This window comes from Sphaerodactylus townsendi, linkage group LG01 (genome assembly GCF_021028975.2).
Source record: "Sphaerodactylus townsendi isolate TG3544 linkage group LG01, MPM_Stown_v2.3, whole genome shotgun sequence".
NCBI classification, from domain to species: Eukaryota; Metazoa; Chordata; class Lepidosauria; order Squamata; family Sphaerodactylidae; genus Sphaerodactylus; species Sphaerodactylus townsendi.
Window position 1 is genome coordinate 179,476,180 of NC_059425.1, and position 22,622 is coordinate 179,498,801.

General features: G+C 46.1%; 1 protein-coding gene across 2 annotated transcripts in view; it reads left to right on the forward strand.

Annotated features, from left to right (window-relative positions):
- LOC125435056 (1-phosphatidylinositol 4,5-bisphosphate phosphodiesterase beta-1) overlaps positions 1 to 22,622 on the forward strand; it is a 678,436-nt gene that overhangs the window by 400,974 nt on the left and 254,840 nt on the right. For both annotated transcript variants that reach the window (XM_048501078.1, XM_048501071.1), the window contains 2 exons: positions 5,790 to 5,843; positions 6,777 to 6,852. In XM_048501078.1, coding sequence (XP_048357035.1) covers positions 5,790 to 5,843; positions 6,777 to 6,852 — 130 coding nt within the window. The remainder of the gene's footprint in view (positions 1 to 5,789; positions 5,844 to 6,776; positions 6,853 to 22,622) is intronic.

A 22,622-nucleotide genomic window follows, 5' to 3' on the forward strand; every position in this document is an offset into this window, starting at 1 on the left:
TAGGAGCCGGGTCAGCTTGGAGATTCTTATCTGGTTTCCTGCTGCCTGCAGAAGCAGCGCCTAAAGTTAAGATCCTGGCCCCACTACTTAAGGTATAAACAGACATCAGACCGGCCAGTTTAGTGTTGTCTTTCTATTATTAGTCAAAAAATAACACGATGCAAGGTTTCCATTTCCCCTCTTAAATCTCTTTTTGCCTTTTTTCTCAATGGCGAGAACAAGTAAATCTTTCCTGGTGTAAATTTGCTGGTGCAATGTGTTGACAGAGAAGGGTCTGTGGAAAATAGCTACAAAGTGTATTGACGGTTCTGGGACAAAAAAACAGCAGCAGCAGCAAACCACAGGCTTTTTCCCCCTAAGAAAGAGGAAATAGCTAAATAAATCTGATTTTTTTCTGGAGACAAAGGGATGGCTGCTGCTCAGAGATGGGCAAGCGTGTACATGCAGTGGTGGGATCCAAAAATTTTAGTAACAGGTTCCCATGGTGGTGGGATTCAAACAGTGGCGTAGTGCCAATGGGGCTAGGCGGGGCACAACGGGGGAGTGGCCAGGAATTCTGGGGGCGGGGCATTAGTAATTTCTCTGTTACTGTAAAAAACTCTTACTGTAAAAAAAAAGTTCCTAATTTCCAGCTGGTATCTTTCTGTCCATAATTTAAACTCATTATAGCAAGTCCTATCGTCTACTGCCAACAGAAACAGCTACTTCTCCTCTAATTTGGGTGCTTTGTGGTTTCCGGGCTGTATGGCCATGTTCTAGCAGCATTCTCTCCTGACGTTTTGCCTGCATCTGTGGCTGGCATCTTCAGAGGATCTGAAGATGCCAGCCACAGATGCAGGCGAAACGTCAGGAGAGATTGCTGCTAGAACACGGCCATACAGCCCGGAAACCACAAAGCACCCAAGTGATTCCGGCCGTGAAAGCCTTCGACAATACTCTCCTCTAATTGCCTGCCTGTCAAATACTTCATACTTTCAAATACTTAATTTTGTTTCTAGAAATCAAAAGAAGGATACTTTCCTTAAACAAGGAACTTTACCATATTTCTAAAAGATGTTTTTAAAACAGCCCAACAGGGAGAATTATCCCGTTTTCTACCTTCGCTAACCAGCCACATAGGAAACAACAGGACGTTATGATTTTTGGACCTAATGGAATTTCTAACGGAAAAGCAGACCCAATTAGTAACCCCTTCTCGGCACACACAAATAATTAGTAACCCACTCTTGGGAACTGGTGAGAACCTGCTGGATCCCACCTCTGTGTACATGCCATGAAAAGGACTCAAAGAAAAGGGCTCAGCTCTCTCTGATGCTTCAGCCCTGAGGAGAGTGGAGAGGGATCAACCAGCAAGAATGGGGTGTAGTCGCACTGGCGGATTTGTTTCGGTGGAGGGCCGAATCTACCAGCACGTGGCCACCGTAGCCCTACCTGGTGGCAGGACATGGCGCTGGATGTGGAATCAGTGTCACTGTGCTCCCACCACTGCCAGCATAACGGGTGGTCCAGGAGCGTGACTGGGAAGGAGATAACATTAGTCAGCTCACTCTCAGCCATTGCTGCCATCATGCCGGCGGCCCAGGCTTGGGACTTACGCCACAAAAAAGGTGTTGTAACTCCATTCAGTGGAGGCTTCCAATTCCGGTTTGCGGAACCACGATGGCTGCTTCTCTCCTGTGGGACAGATGACCCTGTTGCCTCCTTTTCGCTCAGGTGATGTATCTGAGCAATTGTAGCTCCCTTGAGTAAAAGTATAAGTATCAACCATTGTTTACATCTTTTAATGTGGATAGGACAGATGATCAAAGGATAAAGTATTTCCTGGATGGATCAAATCAGGATTTTTCTGAATTAGTTATCAAGTTTCTGTTGGATATAATTGGTACATCTCAGTGGTGGGATCCAAAAATTTTAGTAACAGGTTCCCATGGTGGTGGGATTCAAACTGTGGCGTAGCGCCAATGGGGCTGGGGCGTGGCCGGGCATTCTGGGGGCAGGGCTGTGGCAAGGACGCAGCTGCTACGCCGGTCCTTGGGCGGGAAACGAATGCACGCAGGCGCAGGCTGCCACGCACACCAGTGCACCTCCTGCTAGACTGCTTCAAGTTCTGCGCGCTACTGAGAGGAGGGTGTAACTAAGGCAAAAATCACGTGGCAAAATCACCAATTAGTAACCCCCTCTCGCCACACACAAATAATTAGTAACCTACTCTCGGGAACCTGTGAGAACCTGCTGGATCCCATCTCTAGTACATCTGCTAAGGGAGATTTTTATATTAAATGATGGTTCTTTGAGCTGTAACTATGTTATTCCGGTTGTAAAATGTTTCTGGTTACAAAATGTTTTACTGTATGATGCCAATAAAGGCTTTGTGTGTGTGTGAGAGAGTAAAAGCTGCTATTTGAGAGAAAGGCATTGTGCTCTGCAGAGAAGGGAATGGAGGGGTGAGAGGCACTGGATGAAAACCAGAAGCCTTGGGGCCCCTTCCGCACATGGAGAATAATGCACTTTTGATCCACTTCCAATGCACTTTGCAGCTGTGCGGAATAGCAAAATCCACTTGCAAACAATTGTGAATGTTGATTGAAAGTGCATTATTCTGCATGTGTAGAAGGGGCCTGGGACTTTTACCAATCGGAGCCTGCTTTACATCCTCTTGGCAATGGGACAAGAAGCAGGGTTTTTTTTTAAAAAAAAACTTATTTAAAGCTGTAAGTGATGCTGAAAAAGACGAGAAATGAAAAAAACGGAGTCTTGCCTATCACATACTTCATCCAGCAAGAATTTACTTCTTACAAACAGATAAGTACAACCGAGTTCTGTGCCTGTTTTACGAACGGCATCATAAATTCGCCGTGTTGGAGTAAAAGACTTTGTTTAAAGATCTGTTAGTGCCGTATTGCTGTAATGCTTTCCCACAATTTAAACAAATCAAAACTTAAGAAGTTTACTTGAAAAAAGGAGTTATAATTCACCCAGACTCATAAACCACCCAGAGTAAAAAGACTTGATTTTAATATAGCTGGAAAACGAGAGAAAAGGAGGAGAAGGATGGTTGATTCAGAATGCAAAACAAGAGATGTTTCGGACCCAGCTATGCTAGTTCCATCAGACCAGATCCTGAGAATTGAATCTATGTTTGCATCTGTACAGAAAGATATAGTAGAAATGAAGAATAAGATTAAGTTGATAGATGGATGCAAGATTTAGCAGAACTGAAAAACAGATTAAAGGTTTGGTTAAAGTTTTCCAAAAATGGAAACAAAAATGGAAGTTAATCAAAAAGAAATACAATGCCAGGCGGTAAAATTAAGTAGCCTGAAGTTAAGACAGAAGGAATTTGTGTTGAGAAGTCATGCTTTACCAGACCGAGAAGATTTGCGTTAAGATTTTCTACCAGAACTAGCAAAATATATATCTAGCCACTGTTTGAATCCCACCACCTTGGGAACCTGTTACTAAAAGTTTTGGATCCCACCACTGGGCTGTTCCCTTTGAACTCCTGTGAGGATTCTTTGCATCCTAATCCTAATCTAATCCTGCTAGAAGCAGGGGTCTGCAGCCTGTGGCTCTCCAGATGTTCATGGACTACAATTCCTATCAGTAGTTCATGAACATCTGGAGAGCCGCAGGTTGCAGACCCCTGTGCTAGAGTCTTGAGTGTTTTGGTTTCTCCCGCCTTTCTCATTTGCTTCTGAACTGGGGAAAGCACTGTTGGAAGTGCAATGTTTCCTTCCCACAGCTCCTCCTTTCCCCACAAATATTGTAAGCTGTTTCCAGCATTGTGCAATGGTTAGAAGCAGTGAACTCTAATCTGGAGGGCTAGGTTGGATTCCCCACTTCTCCATGTGAATGACGGGCTGTGATCTGGTGAATCAGGTTTGTTTCCCCGCTGCTACACATGAAACCTGCTGGGGGACCTTAGGCTAGGCACAGTTCTCTCCGAACTCTCTCAGCCCCTCCTACTTCACAAGCTGTCTGTTGTCAGGCAAGGAGGGGAAGGAGTTTGTCAGCCACTTGAAGACTCCTTATGGTTGAGAAAAGTGAGGTATAAATCCAAACTCTTCTTCTTCCCCCGTAAATCGGATTCACTTAGAAGAAAATAATCTTCAGAGTCCTCAGCACCATGTGATAGACAGGTTATTTGAAACTTCCACAGTTTGCTCTTTGATCGCATGTAAAAAGCTTCAAAGCTTCGGTCATGTGACTGCTCCTTGCCATGAAACCATCAAAGCAAAACTAGCAGTCTCCATTCTTCTGGGAAGAAAAAAATGTCCCTTGGTCATTGCTTCAATTTGTACATCTCTACAAATCCAGTCAATGGTGCCCTTTCCACATTGTCCTGGTCACGTGGGAGCTGTTTGTCTATTAACGTAACATTGTCAATGGGGACCAATTACTCCAGTGTATTGTCGAAGGCTTTCATGGCCAAATTCAACTGGTTGTTGTGGGTTTTTCGGGCTGTGTGGCTGTGGTCTGGTAGATCTTGTTCCTAACATTTCACCTGTTATGGTCGATTCCCCACTGGCAGGTTTGACCTAGGTTCAACCTAGGTTTGACTTAGGTATTCCCCACAGCCGCTGAGTTTGACACGGTTCCGTCCCAGCTTCACCTCCTCAAACTGTCCAATTCTGACTCCATCAGGGAGGTACAACTTTTTCAGCGAACCTAGGTTGAACTCAGGTCGAAGCCGGTAAAGTGGGGAATCATCGAGGAACTGTTCCCTCCGGTCAGCCAATCACAGTTCAGTGTTTTGGACATGCTCAGAACGAAAGACTCGCGGCGGGGAAAAGTGCACCCTTTAAAAAAAAATCCTTCTTGTATATGAAGCGATGACCATACATATAAACAGCACACGTTTACACGCTGCTTCTAGCAACATAGAGCACTGATTTGTGGCTATGTTGCCATTATGTAAAAAAAACCGGACGCACGTTCACGTTCCCATGGTAACACAACAGCCAATCGGGAACAAAGAGCAGAAGAGGCGCTGAGGTGATCCCGCCCTCTGAGCTCAGCTCTGGTGGGACATAACTCGCTGCTGTGGGGAGTAACAATGGAGTCGACCTAGGTCAGTTCCTTTTCAGGGAACCGGGTTGAATCTAGTCGACTCTGCAGTGGGGAATCAACCTATATGTGTGTGACAGACTTTTCTCTGTGATGCACCTCTGAAGATGCCAGCCACAGATGTAAGCGAAACGTTAGGAACAAGATCTACCAGACCACGGCCACACAGCCTGGAAGACCCATAAAAACCAACTAGTCCAGTATTTGCTGTGGGCTGTGTAGGTACCCCACATCCATTCCACCTGGGTCATTTGGGCAATTTCCCCAGGCACAACAGGAAGTGCTAATTGGAAAGGTGCAGGGTCTGCCACAGGGCTGATGGATATTTAAAGGTGCCTCAACATCACTGTTGACTTGTACTGGCAAAACTTCATTGCAGAATCTTCCAAAACCTTTAATGTGCTTTTAATGTGCCTCGTGCATGGCATGAAGAATTCAGTGACATGAACCCATCTTAGCAAAACTCCATCTTTGAAGCACTTTCCTGAGGGGAATTTGAGAGGAATCTCATAACCTGTACTTAGAGGCACCTCAGGCAAGTATTCAAGGTGTTAAGTTTTTTGTTTTTTGTTTTGGAAATACTGATGCTTGCGAAGTTATTATTTTCTTCTGAAGGACAACAGAGGTCAAAAGTTATTATCTGGTCAGCACTGTGGAAAAGCACATTTTACCATGAAGGTTGCAAAGATCTTTTTTTATTAATATGTTTGTCTTCTCTCTAGTTACACAAAGCTCAAACTGCAAGTGACAACGGAGGGACGTATCCTTTTGAAGAGGTAAGTTGTGTTGTGTTGTGTTTTGTGGGCCTTTTTATGGACGCTTTTCCATTCATGGTATTTGTAGACTAGCAATGTTGTTCCACATAGCACCTAAACAGAGAAATGGAGTTGTGTGCCATTACAGTTCAACTGTTACTTATATTTGGGAAGAAGGGTTTGTATGAATTGGTATAGCCCAAATACAGATTTACAGTCTTATGTTAACTAAGTCTCTGGCTGTTCTGTGCTGTATGACTGTGGACTCGTAGTTTTTGCTCCTAAAATTTCACCTCCCTCGACCTCTGGGCTGGGTTTGAGGAAGCCCAGGCAGCCGGGAGGTGGAGGGAGCTCCTTATTTGGGCAATGACATCAGGGAGAGTCACTGCCCAAATAAGGAGCTCCCTCCACCTCCCTAGTTTGAGGAAGCCCAGCCAACCAGCAGGCAGAGGGAGCTCCTTATTTGGGCAATGACATCAGGGGGAGTCACTGCCCAAATAAGGAGCTCCCTCCACCTCGCTGGGTTTGAGGAAGCCCAGCCAGCCAGGGTTCCCCTTCACCCTCCGAGGAGGGCAGCAACAAGCGGCTTGTGCAGTAAAATGCGAGGGAGGTCGCCCCGCCATAGTGCCCCGTGAGGCCTGAAGAGCCGGCTGGTAAGCAGTGACTCCTGTATACGCCGAGGGGGCATTTTTCAGCCTTAAAACAGGGCTGAAAAACTCAGCTTATACGTGAGTATATACGGTATGTGTTTCCTAGAGTTGGCACCAGTGCTGAGAGACCTTGGAACCACCTAGAACACAGCAAGAGACCAGTCCCCATGGGCAGTCTTATGGGTACTCTGGTCCCGGACTCTTCTGGACTTCAGGGTCAAGATCAGTGGTTAGAATTGCACCCAGAAAGGGACGGAGGGCAAGTGAATTCCCTCATTGTTTTTGTTAATTTTTCTCCTGGCAGCATTTACCGCTTGTTCTCCACGGACAGAAAGCGTGTCGAGACGGCGTTGGAAGCTTGCAATCTTCCTTCTGCTAGGGTAAGCGCTGACACCTTGTAATCTATCATGTTGGCCTGCAGTTTGTCGTGATACCAACACTGCCATTTTTGGCTTTCTTTTACAAATTTTAGGCTGAGCTTTGTCTTCGAGCCTCTTTGTGTACACTGCAATATGTTTGCTTCACTAACGTGTGTTGATTTTGGGGGTTCAGTCTTGGGACTATTGAATGGATTCAGAATGAATACGAAAGTTCATTGGTTGCTCTTTTTCTAAGGGGGGGATGCAGGGAAGGCGAGCTACAGTTAAATTAATGGTGTTTTAAAAAATATCTGCCCTGCCTTTTCCAAAAGTAACCGGGGATTATATCAATAACAACTTGAGTTAAAGCAAAAATCAGATAAAGAAGTAAAGCAATAAAATGTCGGTAATTGACATCATGATGAACAAGATAGTGTTTGTGTATGTTAAGTGCTATTAAGTCGCTTCTGGCGATCCTATGAGTCAGTATTTTCCAAAGTGTCTTCTTGTTAACAGCCTTGTTCAGAAGACCCATGACTTGCTTTACAGAGTCAATCCAATGATGGTCCATGACTTAATAGTTTTACGAACTGCATCATAATAGTTTTCTTTGACTTTGTGTGCGAGTCATTAGAATGCTGCATTTTAACTTTTGATTCTGTTTTTGTCCCTTTTACTTTTGCTTCTCATCTATCTTTAGCAATTTGAGAGTTTCCTTAGTCATCCGTCAAGGTTTTTCATTTCTTTTGGCTACAGGAATAGTCTTTGCACATTCATCTTTGATAACATCTCTGGTTTCTACCCAAAGTACTTCTGGTTCACTTTCACTTGAACTTAGTAATGCAAATCTGTTCTTTACATGGTCTTTAAACTCTTTAGGGGGGTTGTTTAAATTATATTTTGGCTCTATAAATGTTCTGGTGTTTTTCTTCAGCATACTCTAATGTTGATATTAACAATTCATGATCTGTATACAATTGGCTCCTAGTCTTGTGTTAGTAAAGAGAATAAAGCTTCTCCATCTTCTGCTTCCAGCTATATAATCTGTTTGATTTCTGTACAGGCCATATGGTGATGTCCGTATATACAATCATCTATTTGGCTGCCTGAAACATGTTCTTGTAATGAACAAATTGTTTTCCTCACAAAATTCTATGAGTCACTCTGTGTCATGAGCTAGCCCCTGGGTCCTTACCAGGACACAGAGGACTCTGAGGTAGAACTTGAGGACACAGTGCAGCCAGAGTTGGCTGCTCCTGAGGAAGTCCGGGCAGCAAACTCCCAGCCTTTACCTGCCTGATGACATACAGGTGGAGGAGCCTGAAGATCCTCCTAGGGAATGCGTTTTCCAGATAAAATTAGGGACCATTCCCATCAGTTCCCTACCAGCATGGCCAATTGGCCATGCTGACAGAGGCTGATGGGAATTGTAGTTCCTGAACATCTGGAGAGCCGCAGGTTCCCTACCCCTGTCCTAGGGAACCCAGTGATGAGCCAGCTGTGCATAGGAGGCAGAAGCAGAGGTTGCTGCTGCAGAAGCAAAGGAGTGCTCATCTGGCAGCCAGATACGGGAGACTAGAAGTCTCTGCATCTGATGATGATTAACTACTTGCAGAATCCCAGCCCCTTGAACAAGGCTCTCTATATAAGCCTTGCTATGAGCTTGCTTCTGCCTGGGTGCATCAAGTGTGTTTCCTGTTGCCTCCGTGTGCCTGGTCTACTGCTGATCTCCAGCCTGTTTACCTGACCTCCTGTGTCGTGACCTGTTGGATTGTGACTTGACTACACCTTGCCTGCCACCTGCCTCGACCCACTGGACCCACTTGCCTGACTATGCTTGTGCTTCTCCCCTGTTTGGCCCTGCTAGGTCAAACCTGGCCATCCCCTGCCTGCTGGCAGCACACTCTGCTGCTTAATTTTGTGCTCCTAGCTCAAATAAGCCAACACTATTTTATGTTGTTTTTTATCCTACATTTGTGTTCTAGTCACCCAAGATTTTCAGCACATCTCATTTAGACGTGTGATCAATTTCTTCCGGGACACTTTCATAGAAACTTTCAAATTCTTCCTCATCAGCATCTGATGTTGGAGCATAAACTTGAATGGCAATATCGATAGACTTGCCCTGAAATCTGATGGCTACTCGGTCAGACTTTTCATTATCGCTCCTGACTGCCTGTGCTACAACTTGCCTCATTATTAAAACAGCTCCATTTCTTCTGTTTTTGTCATTCCCCAAGTAAAACATTTTGTTTTCTGACTGAAAATGTTTGATCCGGTCCACTTTAGTTCGCTCACTCCAAGGACTGAAATGTTCAAACATTCAATTTCTCATTTTACAATTACTTTCATTCATGCTTCTCATGTTCTGTGTTCCTATTATATGCATTAAGCAGCTTTGGACTTTTGCATCCATTCACATCAACCACTAAACATCCTTTCAGCTTTAGTCCAGGTGCATCATCAAGCCCACTTCTGCAGAATAATACACTTTCAATCCACTTTCAGTGCACTTTGCAGCTAGATTTCACTGTGCAAAATAGCAAAATCCACTTGTAAGCAATTGTAAAAATGGATTGAAAGTGCATTATTTTGTATGTGCGGAAGGGGCCTAAACATAGCACGAATCACACTTGTCTTTACTCTTCTCCAGTAGTTGATTGACTGCCATTCTATCTGGAGGTTTCATCTTCTAGCACTATATCTTTTTTCATTTTGGATTGGCTTATCATAGAGTTTTTGTAGTAAGGATTGGTCAGAAGTGGTTTCTCATTGCCTGCTTCTCTGTAGTACTAACCAGGTAACCCTTAAGTGGCACCTCCATTGTCAACAAAAGATCCTCACTGGTGTCTGAAACATGGTAATTGTAAGGCTGAACACACTCAAGCAAAGCAGCTTAAAAAAGAAAAACTGTATTGATTTATGTTGCCCTAGGTCAGTGGTGGCGAACCTATGGCACAGGTGCCAGAGGTGGCACTCAGAGCCCTTTCTGTGGGCACACATGCACAGAATTCATCATGTGGGGGTGGTGGAAAATCACCCCCCCACACACACACACACACCCCTAGGCTGGCCTGGGCATGATCCTTTACCTGGGAGTAAGCTTGGTTGCTGGCAATGGGGCTTGCTTCTGAGTAAACCACCCTAGGGTTGTGATTCATCCATTCGAAGCATTGCACGGTTGCTTCACCGAGCTTACTCCCGAGTAACATGCGCCTCAGAGCCAACTGTTTTTTCTAAACTAAAACCTCAGTATTCAGGTTAAATTGCCGTGTTGTCACTTTGCGATAAATAAGTGTGTTTTGGGTTGCAATTTGGGCACTCGGTCTTGAAAAGGTTCGCCATCACTGCCCTAGGTGCTGGAATTGGGTGCTGGAACTGAGGATTCGTGTCCTCAGTTCCAGTATTTAAACTATGTACAAAAACAGACAGCAACCAATCAGCTTTTCCCTTCCTCCCAGCTCCTGTTCTCCCATTGGTTCTGAAGCTCTGGTGGAATTTAGCTTCTCTGTTTGCTTTCCTGCACTTTTTGGAAAAAGGCGGGAACTGGTTCATGTCAGGAGTTGCAGTCCTGACAATAATGTAGTGCCAGGCAAATTGGAGTGGACATGACATTCTATAACGACATTCTATCATAGAAAAGTCCCCTCCTCTGGTTATTGCTCTGCTGATATCTGAAAGTAGAGGTACACAGAGAGAAAAAACCAGGCATACATCCTAACTACACCTGCATTTTTGATGTGATATAGTCTCAGGAGGATAAGCAACCTGCTTTTCCGGACACACAGACACTCTAAAGTAATTTTGTAGAACAGTTCAGGTTATGAGGGAAAGTCTCAGAAGAGAAAAGTGTTCGTAAAAACCTCTTCAGTTCTGTGGGGTAAATGAATTTGTTTGGTTGCCCCAGTAAACTTCCAGCGGTCTGCTCATGCATCAAATAACCGGTGCCTCCTCTGCAGTTCCAAGGAATGATTTCTTGTATGATTGGCATAACCCACAGAGCAATTTGTGTGTTTTTGGCCCCGCAGGATATAACCTCAATCGTTCTCAATCCATGTACTCAATTTAATTAGCAAGTCTAAATTTTATATTTGGAATTGGTTTTATGCTTATCAGGCAAAAAGCCAAATTAATACAGCAGTAATGGTTTGGGCAATGTGGATTGCTCGACGTGGCATTGTTGCAAACGATACGTGGCCAAGTGGAAACAAGAGTAAAGGGCAGTCCCAGTCACCTTGCTGTAAAGAGAACCACTAATAAATCCACATAAAGGAAAATGGTGTTGAACAACTGGAGTCTCCCTCTGGGAAGCACAGACTAATAGGTAAGCGACACACAATTGATGCTTAAACGATGTGCTTACCAGAAGACGTTTTCAGCTATTAATCATAGCCTAATAGTTGGAGGAGGCTCAGGATGCTGGAAACAAAAATTAGGACACTCCACTGTTTGGCTTAGAGAAAAGGAAACGGATGTTAAAATATAAACCACGAGGTTCTGACTACCTAATACCTCTCTGATGCAGAGAGAATGCAGGGAAGAACAATGGACAGTGAGCAGCTGGACAGAAGTTGTAGTGGAAGCAGCTGGAAGAAATCAAGATACAGGTTGAAAAACTCAGGTTCCTGGACCACAGACTTTGAAGGACCACTTTATCTTGTACAAGCCTTCCCTTGCTGCCCGAGGAGGGGAGGAAACAGTCCGAGGGTGCAGAAGGAGAAACAGAAAACCCCACTTTGTGGGTAAAATTTGGCCAAAGCTGTTTTATTATTGTGCTGGCACAAGGAAGCAGAGTTATAGCATGCAGTGGTGGCAAACCTATGGCACTCCAGATGTTCATGGACTACAATTCCCATCATCCAATTGGCCATGCTTGCTAGGGCTGATGGGAATTGTAGTCCATGAACATCTGGAGTGCCATAGGTTCGCCACCACGGGAATAGGGGATAAATCCGGCACTGGGCAGCACGTCTGCTGTCCCCCCTTGACAACTGGGCAGCACATCTGCTGTTCCCCCGTAATAACCTTCCCCCAGCCAGATGCATGGGGGAAAACGCCAAAGCCCGGAGCAGCAAGATAGTGGGAGCCATCTCGGTGGTGGCCTCTGGATGAACTCCCCTTGCTGCCAGGGGGCACAAGCCACCAGCAGCTCCCTCCTGGACATGTGGTTCACAGGCTCTCTCTCCCCCCCCCCCCCCGGCCTCAATAGAGACCCCCACCAAATGGGGAGGGCTGGCATGCAGGTTCCTCCTCCCCTGAAAGGATCACTCCCCATGCGCAACCCACAAGGCTGTGACAAATGCAAATAACAACAACAATCACAATAAACAGAATTCCAACAACAAACTCAGACCCGGGAGGGCGGGAGAAGCCATCAGCGCTCGGGCGAGAAGTCGTTTGGGATGGCCCGGCCTGTTCATATAAGACTGCGGCCCTGCCTCCTCCAGGCACTGAGCCTGCTCCTCTCCCTGCCCCACTGCCAGGCAGCAATGGCAGCCAAGGTAATTCTCAGCCACTCTTTCTTGTTAAGGCCATCTTTCAAAGCCTGCTGTGTTGACCTCTGCTGTCAGGAATCAAATGTGAGAACGCCAGAGACTGGGTTTTCAGTGGGGTGGCGTTGAGGCAGTGGAATACTGCCTCCCCAATTTACAAGCTTCCAGGGTGCAAGTAAAGACATTTTTTTTGTCTCTGAGACCTTTTTAGAATCTCTGTAACTACCGGTAGTTTTAATGACTATATTGTCCAGTGGTGGGATCCAAAAATTTTAGTAACAGGTTCCCAGGGTGGTGGGATTCAAACTGTGGCATAGCGCCAATGGGGCTGGGTGGGGCACGATGGGGGCATGGCCGGGCATTCCGGAGACAGGGTATTCCTGGGCGGGGCTTTGGCAAGGACACAGCCGCTGCCCTGGTCCTTGGGCGGGAAACGAATGCACGCAGGCGCAGGCTGCCACACACGCCGGTGCACCTCCTGCTAGACTGCTTCCAGTTCTGCGTGCTACTGCTGAGAGGAGGGGCGTAACGAAAGCAAAAATCCCGTGGCAAAATCACCAATTAGTAACCCCCTCTCGGCACACACAAATAATTAGTAACCTACTCTCGGGGACCTGTGAGAACCTGCTGGATCCCACCTCTGATACTGTCCCAAGGTGTTTCCTGCTGTTAAAGTTTTCATAGTTGGTTCTCCTCCTTCTTTCAGCTTCAGTATATGTTTAAGCACCTTGGTTCTGTGGCAGCTGATTTATGGCTTTTAATTTACCCAAGTGTTTTATTTCTTGCTCCTGTGTTTACTGTTTTATATCATTGTTTTGTTTTGTTTTAACTGAGTTTTATCGTGAAGTACCTTGGCTATGTGGAAATAGAAAAATGGGAATAAGTATTTTAAACAGCAGGGCAAAATGGATGGACGTGAAAGTTCAGTTGTGTTGTAGAATTCTTTATTGCAAAGCGAAATAATGGACTTTGATCAGAACCCTCGAAGCAGAATCGTAAAGGTACAACATAACTGATATATCGTAAAGGTACAACGTAACTGATACTGATACAACGTCTTAACAACCGTTTCAGAATTTGACTTATTTCCTCATTCCTGAAATGTTTAATGGGAAGGGAAAAGCTCATAAATATGATTTAACCAGTGGTGGGATTCTGCAGGTTCGCACCACTTCGGCAGAACCGGTTGTTAAAATGGTGCTTATAAACAGCCAGTTGTTATATTATTTGAATCCCACCACTGGACTTAACTCCCAAGGAGTTGGTCAAGAAATTCAGACAAGATAGCAGACAAAAGAACAAGGAGAAAAAATAACAAGGCATTTGGTTCATCACAATCCTCTTGAACTGGATAGGACTAAAATCTGATCTTTACTCTCATAGCTCTGGAGTTGTGATCCGCTCTTCCTCCAAGAAGTCAGTTTGTGACCTTTGTTTTTGCAGATGAATAAAACCACTACTGTTTCTCTGGACACCTGAGGATTAGTGAAGTTTCATATTATTTATGTCGTTCCAATTGTTGAGCGTTTGGGGTTTTTTTCCTCTTTCGTTTGGTTTATATTATGTTGAATGATTACATGCCATCTTCTGAATAGTTTTTGCTGAAAGGTGTTGTTGTAAGAACATTGCAAGTGTAGAAAGTATGTTTTTCACGAAGGCAAAAACAGGAAGTGACACAAGTGAGGAGCTCCCAATTTGAAGACCATGCATGGAATTTATTTTAGTATCTTTAGATCTCCCTTTCCATCCTGGCTGTCTGCATTGTGTTGCCAAGAGGTGTCCTATGTCAGCCCTGACTAGCTGAAGATCCACTGAGATTTAGCAATAGATGCTTTTCAGCCATAACTTTGATTAGAAGGGTTTTTCCCTAGAACCTCAAAGGACCTTTTGGCAATATTTTCAATGCAACATGAGTCTAGAAGTATAGAGTTGGAAGCAGTGGTGGGATCCAAAATTTTTAGTAACAGGTTCCCATGAGGGTGGGATTCAAACTGTGGCGTAGTGCCAATGGGGCTGGGCAGGGCATTCCGGGGGCGTGGCATTCCTGGGTGGGGCTGTGGCAAGGAGGCAGCCGCTGCGCCGGTCCTTGGGCGGGAAACGAATGCACGCAGGCGCAGGCTGCCACGCACGCCGGTGCACCTCCTGCTAGACTGCTTCAAGTTCTGCGCGCTACTGCTGAGAGGAGGGGCGTAACTAAGGCAAAAAATCACGTGGCAAAATCACCAATTAGTAACCCCCTCTCGACACACACAAATAATTAGTAACCTACTCTCGGGGACCTGTGAGAACCTGCTGGATCCCACCTCTGGTTGGAAGGGTCTATCTCAGGTGTCGGCAACCTTTACCACCCAAAGAGCCATTTGGACCAATGTTCCACGGCCCCGAAGATCTACCGAGCAGGAGAGGCTGCCTCTGGTTCAGCCCCTCCACTCACCTTTCCTTCCAGCACTGGGAGGTGGAGGCACTGGGCAGGGAAACCCCCTCTGCCCGATGGAGCAGGCAGCTGCCTGCTCTGTGGGACAGAGGGGGGATGGCGGCTGCAGCCTGCCCGGTGCCACTGCCTCTCGTGCTGCGCGAGGCAGTGGCACTGGGCAGGGAAACCCCCTCTGCCCGCCTGCTCCTGTTGATACATCCCAATATTGCATTAGCATTTTTTGCCGCTGCATCACACTCCTATTTAATTTAACAAGATCTTGAGGTTCATGGACACTTCACCCAAAAGTGTATTCCCCATCCAGTACGTGTGGTTCTTTGTTACCCAGAGGTAGCACACGGCACTTATCCTCCTTGTATTTCATCTTATTCACATCTGTCCACTTTTCCAGTGTGTTCAAATCTTGTTGAATTTTGTCTCCATCTTCTGATATGCTTGTTCCTCCTGCTGTGTTATTTCCTTCCATGATGGCTAGTTTCGGAGGTTAGCTGTGTTGGTCTGTAGTAGAACAACTAGATTAGTGTTTTCCAGCCTTTTCGACGTCATGGTACCCTTGACCTCACTCTTCATATCTCGTGGTACCCCTGCCATCCTCCCCCCACCTTCCCCTTCCAGTTCCCCTGGTTGCCACCCCCCACCTTCCACTCCCAGGGTAAAGGGAAGCACGGGGGGTGGGGGTGGGTGGGAAGTGATTGCTGATCTTGCGGCAGGCCCTGCCCCCTGGGCCAGCTCCATATCCTTGCTGGTACCAGCGGGAGACACCACAAAAGTGAGGGGGGGCAGTATTATTTCCGCAGTACTCCTGGGACATGCTCACGGCACCCCAGGGTACCACGGAATCCTGGTTGGGAATCACTGAACTAAATGGTGTATCTGATAAAGAGAAACTTTTTAATCTCTCCCTCATTGCCTTCTTTTGGGAGAAGAGATTTGGAGAACCTCAAACTGTATTATGTGATTTTAATTAGTCATTGCACAGTTTTTGATTCCGGATTGTTCTTTGGAATTTGTTGGCTACTTAAAATACATATTCTGGGAAACTGTCAAAAATGTTCTTCCCTTTACATAAAAAAACATACCAAATGAATAACAAAATTGGCACTTCCGGTTTCCTTGGCAACAGTACAAAACAGCAGAGTAAATAATGGCAATGATTTCCTCCCTCTGAGTTTGTATTATGACTTGCATGGGCTCAGCAGTATTTAAAGCACATCATAAAACGCTCTTTTTATATTTGATCAACACCACTTTACATTGTGCTGTTGGCCTATACGTCTTTACTCAAGCTGAAAGCGCGTTATGAATTACCCAGAATAATTAAAATGTAGCACAATTCCATATTCTGTATTTTTGTGTTGTTTGGTTTTCTTGGTCCTGGTGCCTTATTACCTTTCCTGTGGGTTGGATCTTCCTTTAAGTCAGATTCTATGACTATCAAATTTTATCCTACCCTTCCACCAGGAAGCCTCGAGAGAGTGACAGTGGCGTATTTGCCTAGGGATGAGGGGTACCCTCTGTCCCCGGGTGCCACTAATTTGGTCACGTAGGGGGTGCAAAATCGGCCCCTCCACGTGACCAGGAAGACAGCAAAGCAGCAGGAAGTCCTGCTGCCTTATCATCGGGCGCCTTCAACCCTGCCCATGTCATCATCGACATGGCCGGGGCCAAGGAAGCCCAAGGACACTGCCCCCCCCCAGCCTTGCCGAACCTTCAGCTCCCAGCTGGCAGCCAGCAGTCCCTTCTGCCCTCCCCTCTGGGGAAAGCAGCAGTGACTGCTGTCCCCCATCCCCTGAGAGCTGCTTTTATAAGCATTGAGACCGGGGGCGGGGCCCCACCCCAAGCCCCACCCCCGGTCTCAGTGCTTATAAAAGCAGCTGACGGGGGACAGCAGTCTCTTCTGCTCTCCTCAGAGGTGAGGGCAGAAGGGACTGCCGGCTCCCAGCTGGGAGCCAGGAGGGGGGTGGCAGCTGGGCTGGGGGTGGGCAGAGCCCTGCCATGCCCCCCAGGTGCGGGGGGGGGGGGGCGCACCCAGAGACAATTTGTCTCCAAGTGCCATTTCCTTCCAATATGCCTCTGGAGAGTGACTACCAAAGACCGGTCCGCCACCTGATGTAATGGTTTCTCCAGTTCTAGTCCAGAACTTCAGCTGCCAAAATGAAAGAGAAAGTCCTTCTCCACTGGAAAAAAAGACTTAATGGAAGGGAGCCAAAGGGCCCAGCTTTGAAGAAGGAAGTTATAGGATCCAACACTATATAACTGACTTCTTTCATGTTTCTGTGATGCTCTGCAGTGGATCAGGGCAGATATTCTCTATCATCAGTGTTTAATAGTTCTAACATGTTCTACTTAAGTGACAGAGAATTTACCGCTTGATATATCCACAGTTAATACAGATGAAACAAGCACACATTTCAAATAGTGCTGTTCAGGGCAAAGAGCTGACAATTAGATCATTTCTTTACTGTCAGCAGTCTGTAGACATTGTCACTTACAAACCTCAGATATCACCTGTAGCTCTTGTTCTCAATCTATCCAAACTCTTGGGGTAGTGGTCTTCAACCTATCCATCTTTAACTCCTGGGTGGTAGCAGGGGCTCTTCTGAGCAGCAAAGACGTGATGGGGGGCCCCTTCTGCACATGCAGAATAATGCACTTTCAATCCACTTTCAATGCACTCTGCGGCTGGATTTTACTGTGTGGAATGGCAAAATCCACTTGCAAACAATTGTGACAGTGGATTAAAAGTACATTATTCTGCATGTGTGGAAGGCACTGGAAAGTTGCATGGTGTAGTGACAGCGTGGTGTAGTGGATAAGAGCAGGTGCACTCTAATCTGGAGAACCGGGTTTGATTCCCCACTCTGCCACTTGAGCTGTGGAGGGTTATCTGGTGAACCAGATTAGCTTGTGCCTTCAACACACGTCAGCTGTGTGACCTTGGGCTAGTCACAGTTCTTCGGAGCTCTCTCACCCACCTCACAGGGTTTTGTTGCGGGGTGGGAGGGAAAGGGAAAGGAGATTGCAAGCCCATTTGAGTCTCCTTACAGGAGAGAAAGGGGGGATATAAATCCAAACTCCTCCTCCTCCTCCTCCTCCTCCTCCTCCTCTTCTTCTTCCTCTTCCTCTTCTTCTTCTTCTTCTTTCTTTTTCTTTTTCTTTTTCTTCTTTCTTTTTCTTTTTCTTTTTCTTTTTCTTTTTCTTTTTCTTTTTCTTTTTCTTTTTCTTTTTTCTTTTCTTCTTCTTCTTCTTCTTCTTCTTCTTCTTCTTCTTCTTCTTCTTCTTCTTCTTCTTCTTCTTCTTCTTCTTCTTCTTCTTCTTCTTCTTCTTCTTCACGTCTCCACTTACAGTTGCTTCTTGACTTAGTCCTTTGATGCTAATGCCTCCTGCGTCCTGTGCCCTGGTTTGGTGGAATCTCTAGAGATGAATCGCTTCTTCCTCTTGAGACATGGACAGAAACATGCACAAGGAAAGAGGGAGCAGGCAATGCCATCTGTGGCTTCCCTTCAAAAGAGGGCTAACAATCAGCAACAGAAACCTTTAAAATAAAAGCGTATAATCACAATTCTAAAAGCAGCCGGCACAATAAAAACCCATGTCACGAACTTGGCAGCCAGATATTTCAGTGAAAGCTCTATTTCGGGGACGGCCCATTCAGCCGTGGAGGAAAGTTTACTTCTGCTACTTTGCTAGTTACTATTGGAATGCCCAGCTGTGAATCTGAACCCCTGTGGACTTTTGACTCCATCAGCAAGCACCGGGATAACACATGTGGTGGTGAATTTGCTTGTCGATCTTAACAGAGAGGTTTCCGTCATTCATTCCCTGCATTTTGGTAGTCTGTTTGGGCTGATTTAAATCATTCCACTATTAGGACATGTCACATATATTCTCTGCTGGCTCTTTCAAGATGCTGGCTTGTAAAGAAATGCAGTCCAGTTCAGTAAACAGTTACATCTGGAAGTTGAGAACAGAATGCAAACAGCAGGAATATTTGGATTCTTTTAACTATGTTAGCCATTTAAACTGACAATAAAGCAAATTTCCCGTCTCCACATAATATTTTAGATGATCTGATATAGAGAACATGTTCGCACTGCAACAGATCTTAACAGACGGACACCTTCCTCCTCCGAGTCTTTTGAAGTCAGTGGCGTCATTGGAAGAGGGTCTGTCTGCCCAGGACTGCACTGTTTAATTTATAAAACTCACATTTTTAGTTCTCTCTTAAAAATATGATAGACCACCTCAATTCATGTCTTTTAAGACCCATGAAAAGACAATGGAAAGAAATCCACAGACTGAGCAGAGACAAACTTCACATCCAGCCAGGAGAGTGAGTCAGGATCTAAGGCTGTTCCTGCACGGTGGCGGAAATGCAGCTCCACTGGCATGAATTGTGCCAGTGGGGGCTCGGAGGCCGTTCGCACGCTATCGTGCAAGCAGCCCCGACTTGCTCCCCAGCCTCAGCAGCCTCTGGGTCAGCCCCCTCCACTCACCTTCCCGGCCAGCGCTGCTCAATCATATCATCTCTCCTGCTGCTATTTCCTTAGGTTCATCAAATACCCCCAGCTACATTTTTCTTCTTTTCTGGCACTGTGTTTTACCTGTTATGCTCCCTGATTTCAACCCTCTGCTTCCCCAGTACACTGGAATTTGACACCCACTGTTTAATGCTTGACTGCTTGCTGTCATGCAGGGTAATGCTTGGGTCTGCATGCTTGCCACAGACTGTCTTCAGACGCATAAACTGTGCGCTACAGTCTGTGAAAGGCAGTTTCTTTAAAATCTCCTAAAGGGTATCTTGGCATTGTCTCTCCCTGTCCCCCTTCCCAGTCTCACATTTTTAAAAAAGGTAAAGTTTCCCCCTTCAGTCATATCCGACCCTGGGGTAGCACTGCGAGCAGTGATTTTATAGGCAAGCCATTTTTGTGGGGTAGTTTGCCATTGCTTTCCCTGGCTATTCTTTACCCCCTAGCTATGTGCTAGGTCAGCCATTCTCAACCAGGGTTCCCTGGTACCCTGGGGTGCCGTGAGCATGTCCCAGGGGTACCGCGGCAACACTACCGCCCCCCCCCCTCATTTTTGTGGTGTCTCCCACCGGCGCCAGCAAGGACATGGAGCTGGCCCACGGGGCAGGGCCTGCCACAGGGTTAGCAGCCACCCCCACCCCAGTGCTTCCCTTCACCCTGGAAGGGGAAGGTGGGGGGTGTGGCAAGCAGGGGCAATGGGGGGGAAGGTGGAGGGTGGCGGCAGGGGTACCGTGAGATATGAAGAGTGAGGTCAAGGGTACCCTTGAACAGGTTGGGAAACACTGTGCTAGGTACTCATTTACCGACCAAGGAATGGATGGATGGCTGAGTTGACCATGAGCCAGCTGCCAGGATATCTGACCCACAGGGGGCTCAAACACCTGACCTTGTGAGTGGCAGTGCAACCACTTAACCACTACGCCATGCCATAGGCATGGGTAAAAGCTACATATTGTTTTCCTGCTTTCTGTGTTGAAATATTTCTGGGGAAAATGACATGCTAGCTTCTAAACGTCAACCAGTCTGTTCAACTGTAATCAGGGCATGTATTTTAGCAAATTAAATCCTTTATTGTGTTGATCTTTCTAATAATAACCGTTTTTCTCACCAGCCAGGGTTTTGCATCATACACTTCTGGGCTAAGGCTATATGACATATGGGGATGGAAGATAGGGACAGCTAGAGCTTAGCTATGAAAATTAATGCTTATTATGACATGTCTAATTGAAAAGGGGGAAAGGGTTTAAATATTTGAAGGGATGTCATGTTGAAGATGGAACAAGCTTGCTTTTTTGCTGCTTTAGAGACAAGGCACAGACTAGTGTGTGAGAAAAGTGATTCCACCTAAACATTAGGAAGAACTTCCTGACAGTAAGGGCTGTTCAACAGTGGAATACGCTGCCTTGGAGGGTAGTAGAGTTTCCTTCTTTGAAGGTTTTTACGCAGAGGCTGAATGGCCAACTGTTGGGGGTGCTTTGATTGTGTGTTCCTGAATGGCAGGGGGTTGGACTGGATGGCTCTTGTGGTCTCTCCTAGATCTGCGATTCTTGATGAAGTCCACCAGGTTGTTCAGCATAGCAGATTGCTAGAGCTAATGGACCAAGAAGTTGGGTACTGGCAATTTATCCTGATCCTGTTTGCTTCACCAGATTAGCCTGTACACTCCCACACATGCCAGCTGGGTGACCTTGGGCTAGTCACAGCATCTCGGAGCTCTCTCAGCCCCACCTACCTCACAGGGTGTTTGTTGTGGGGGGGGGGGAAGGGCAAGGAGATTGTAAGCCCCTTTGAGTCTCCTGCAGGAGAGAAAGGGGGACATAAATCCAAACTCCTCCTCCTCCTCCTCCTCCTCCTCCTCTTCTTCTTCTTCTTCTTCTTCTTCTTCTTCTTCTTCTTCTTCTTCTTCTTCTTCTTCTTCTTCTTCTTCTTCTTCTTCTTCTTCTTCTTCTTCTTCTTCTTCTTAGTTTTGAGTGCTTATGCTTAATATTGGATTTACAGTCTGTCATACTTCCAACCCTGCTACCCAATGGTTTCTTTATCTGAGATGGCCAGGTTGGTCTCTCCATTGGTGCTGGAGGGAGCATAGATTTCAATTCAGGAGTCTGCGTTGCTCACCTGCCAATCAGCCAGATGATAATGAGGGATTGTCTTCATTAACAACTGGGATCCATACATGTGATCTGTCATGCCTTTGGTTTGGCATTCCATTTTGGACAGGAAAAATGTTCCTATGAGTGAAAGCACTTGCTATGGATGAATCATCCTCTGAGAGAGCACAGAGTTATGGGATGCCTGAACCTCTGCAAAAGTGGATAACGGATCCAGTTGGATTCTTCATGGCTATGGAGAGTTTCTAACTGACATGGTTGACAATCTTATCAAAACTCTGGTCAATGTCTGGAAGAGGGATAGCTCAGAATAAGCAAGATTACTCATCAGTGCCTTTGTCAAAGCTTGCGTCTCTGGTCTTCTGAGGAGCCGGGGGCCATGAAATAACAGGGATAGCATCTGGAATGATGTCTGGAAAAGCCCTGTGCCAAAACTGATGGAACACGGGAGCCAGAACAAATTTTGGATCCTGCTCTATGCCAGTGGTGGCAACACAGGAATGTGAATCACCCCTGTGTCTTGTCCGCCCCACAAAGAATTATCGCTCCACGTGGGAGAGGGCTTGTAACCTGCAGGCCCTCAAGGGATGTTCTTAATCCCCCTACACAACCTACTATAACCAACTTAAAAAAAATTGCATCCATTGTACCAGCCCCAGTGGAACTGCTCATGACTTGCAGGAGGTGTGCTATCTGAGCCTTGCCACACTCACAACCTTACAGTTTGTGCAAGCAATGGGTATAGACTAGAGGCGTAATACCAACGGGGCTGGGTGGAGCGCAATGCTCCAGGCACGCGGCGTAGTGGGGGCGTGGCCAGGGGTGTTCTGGCCAGGGCGGGGGCAGACGGTGCTGCAGCAGGGGCACAGAGTTCCCCCTTGCTCCGCCCCTGGTATAGACAGAATCCTTGGAAACATCAGGTTCACCACCTATGTACTTGATCCTTTTCTACTAATTAAATCTGCTGGAGAAAAGCTAATTCATTAACTGGGATAAAGAACTTCTTTTAGGGAAAGGGCTATTTCCGTGGCCTTTAGAGGCCGTAGCAAGGTCACTGTTAAAGAAGTCATCTGTGGGCCCAATAGATTTCAAGAATCATTGGCTCGTTTGCCTTAGATAAGTTATTTAAGTCTGTATTTCAAGCTATTTCTGGATTGTGGTAGATCCATTATAAAAGATGGATTTGGTCACATGCCACTGATTGACACAAGTGCAGAGAGAGGATGCA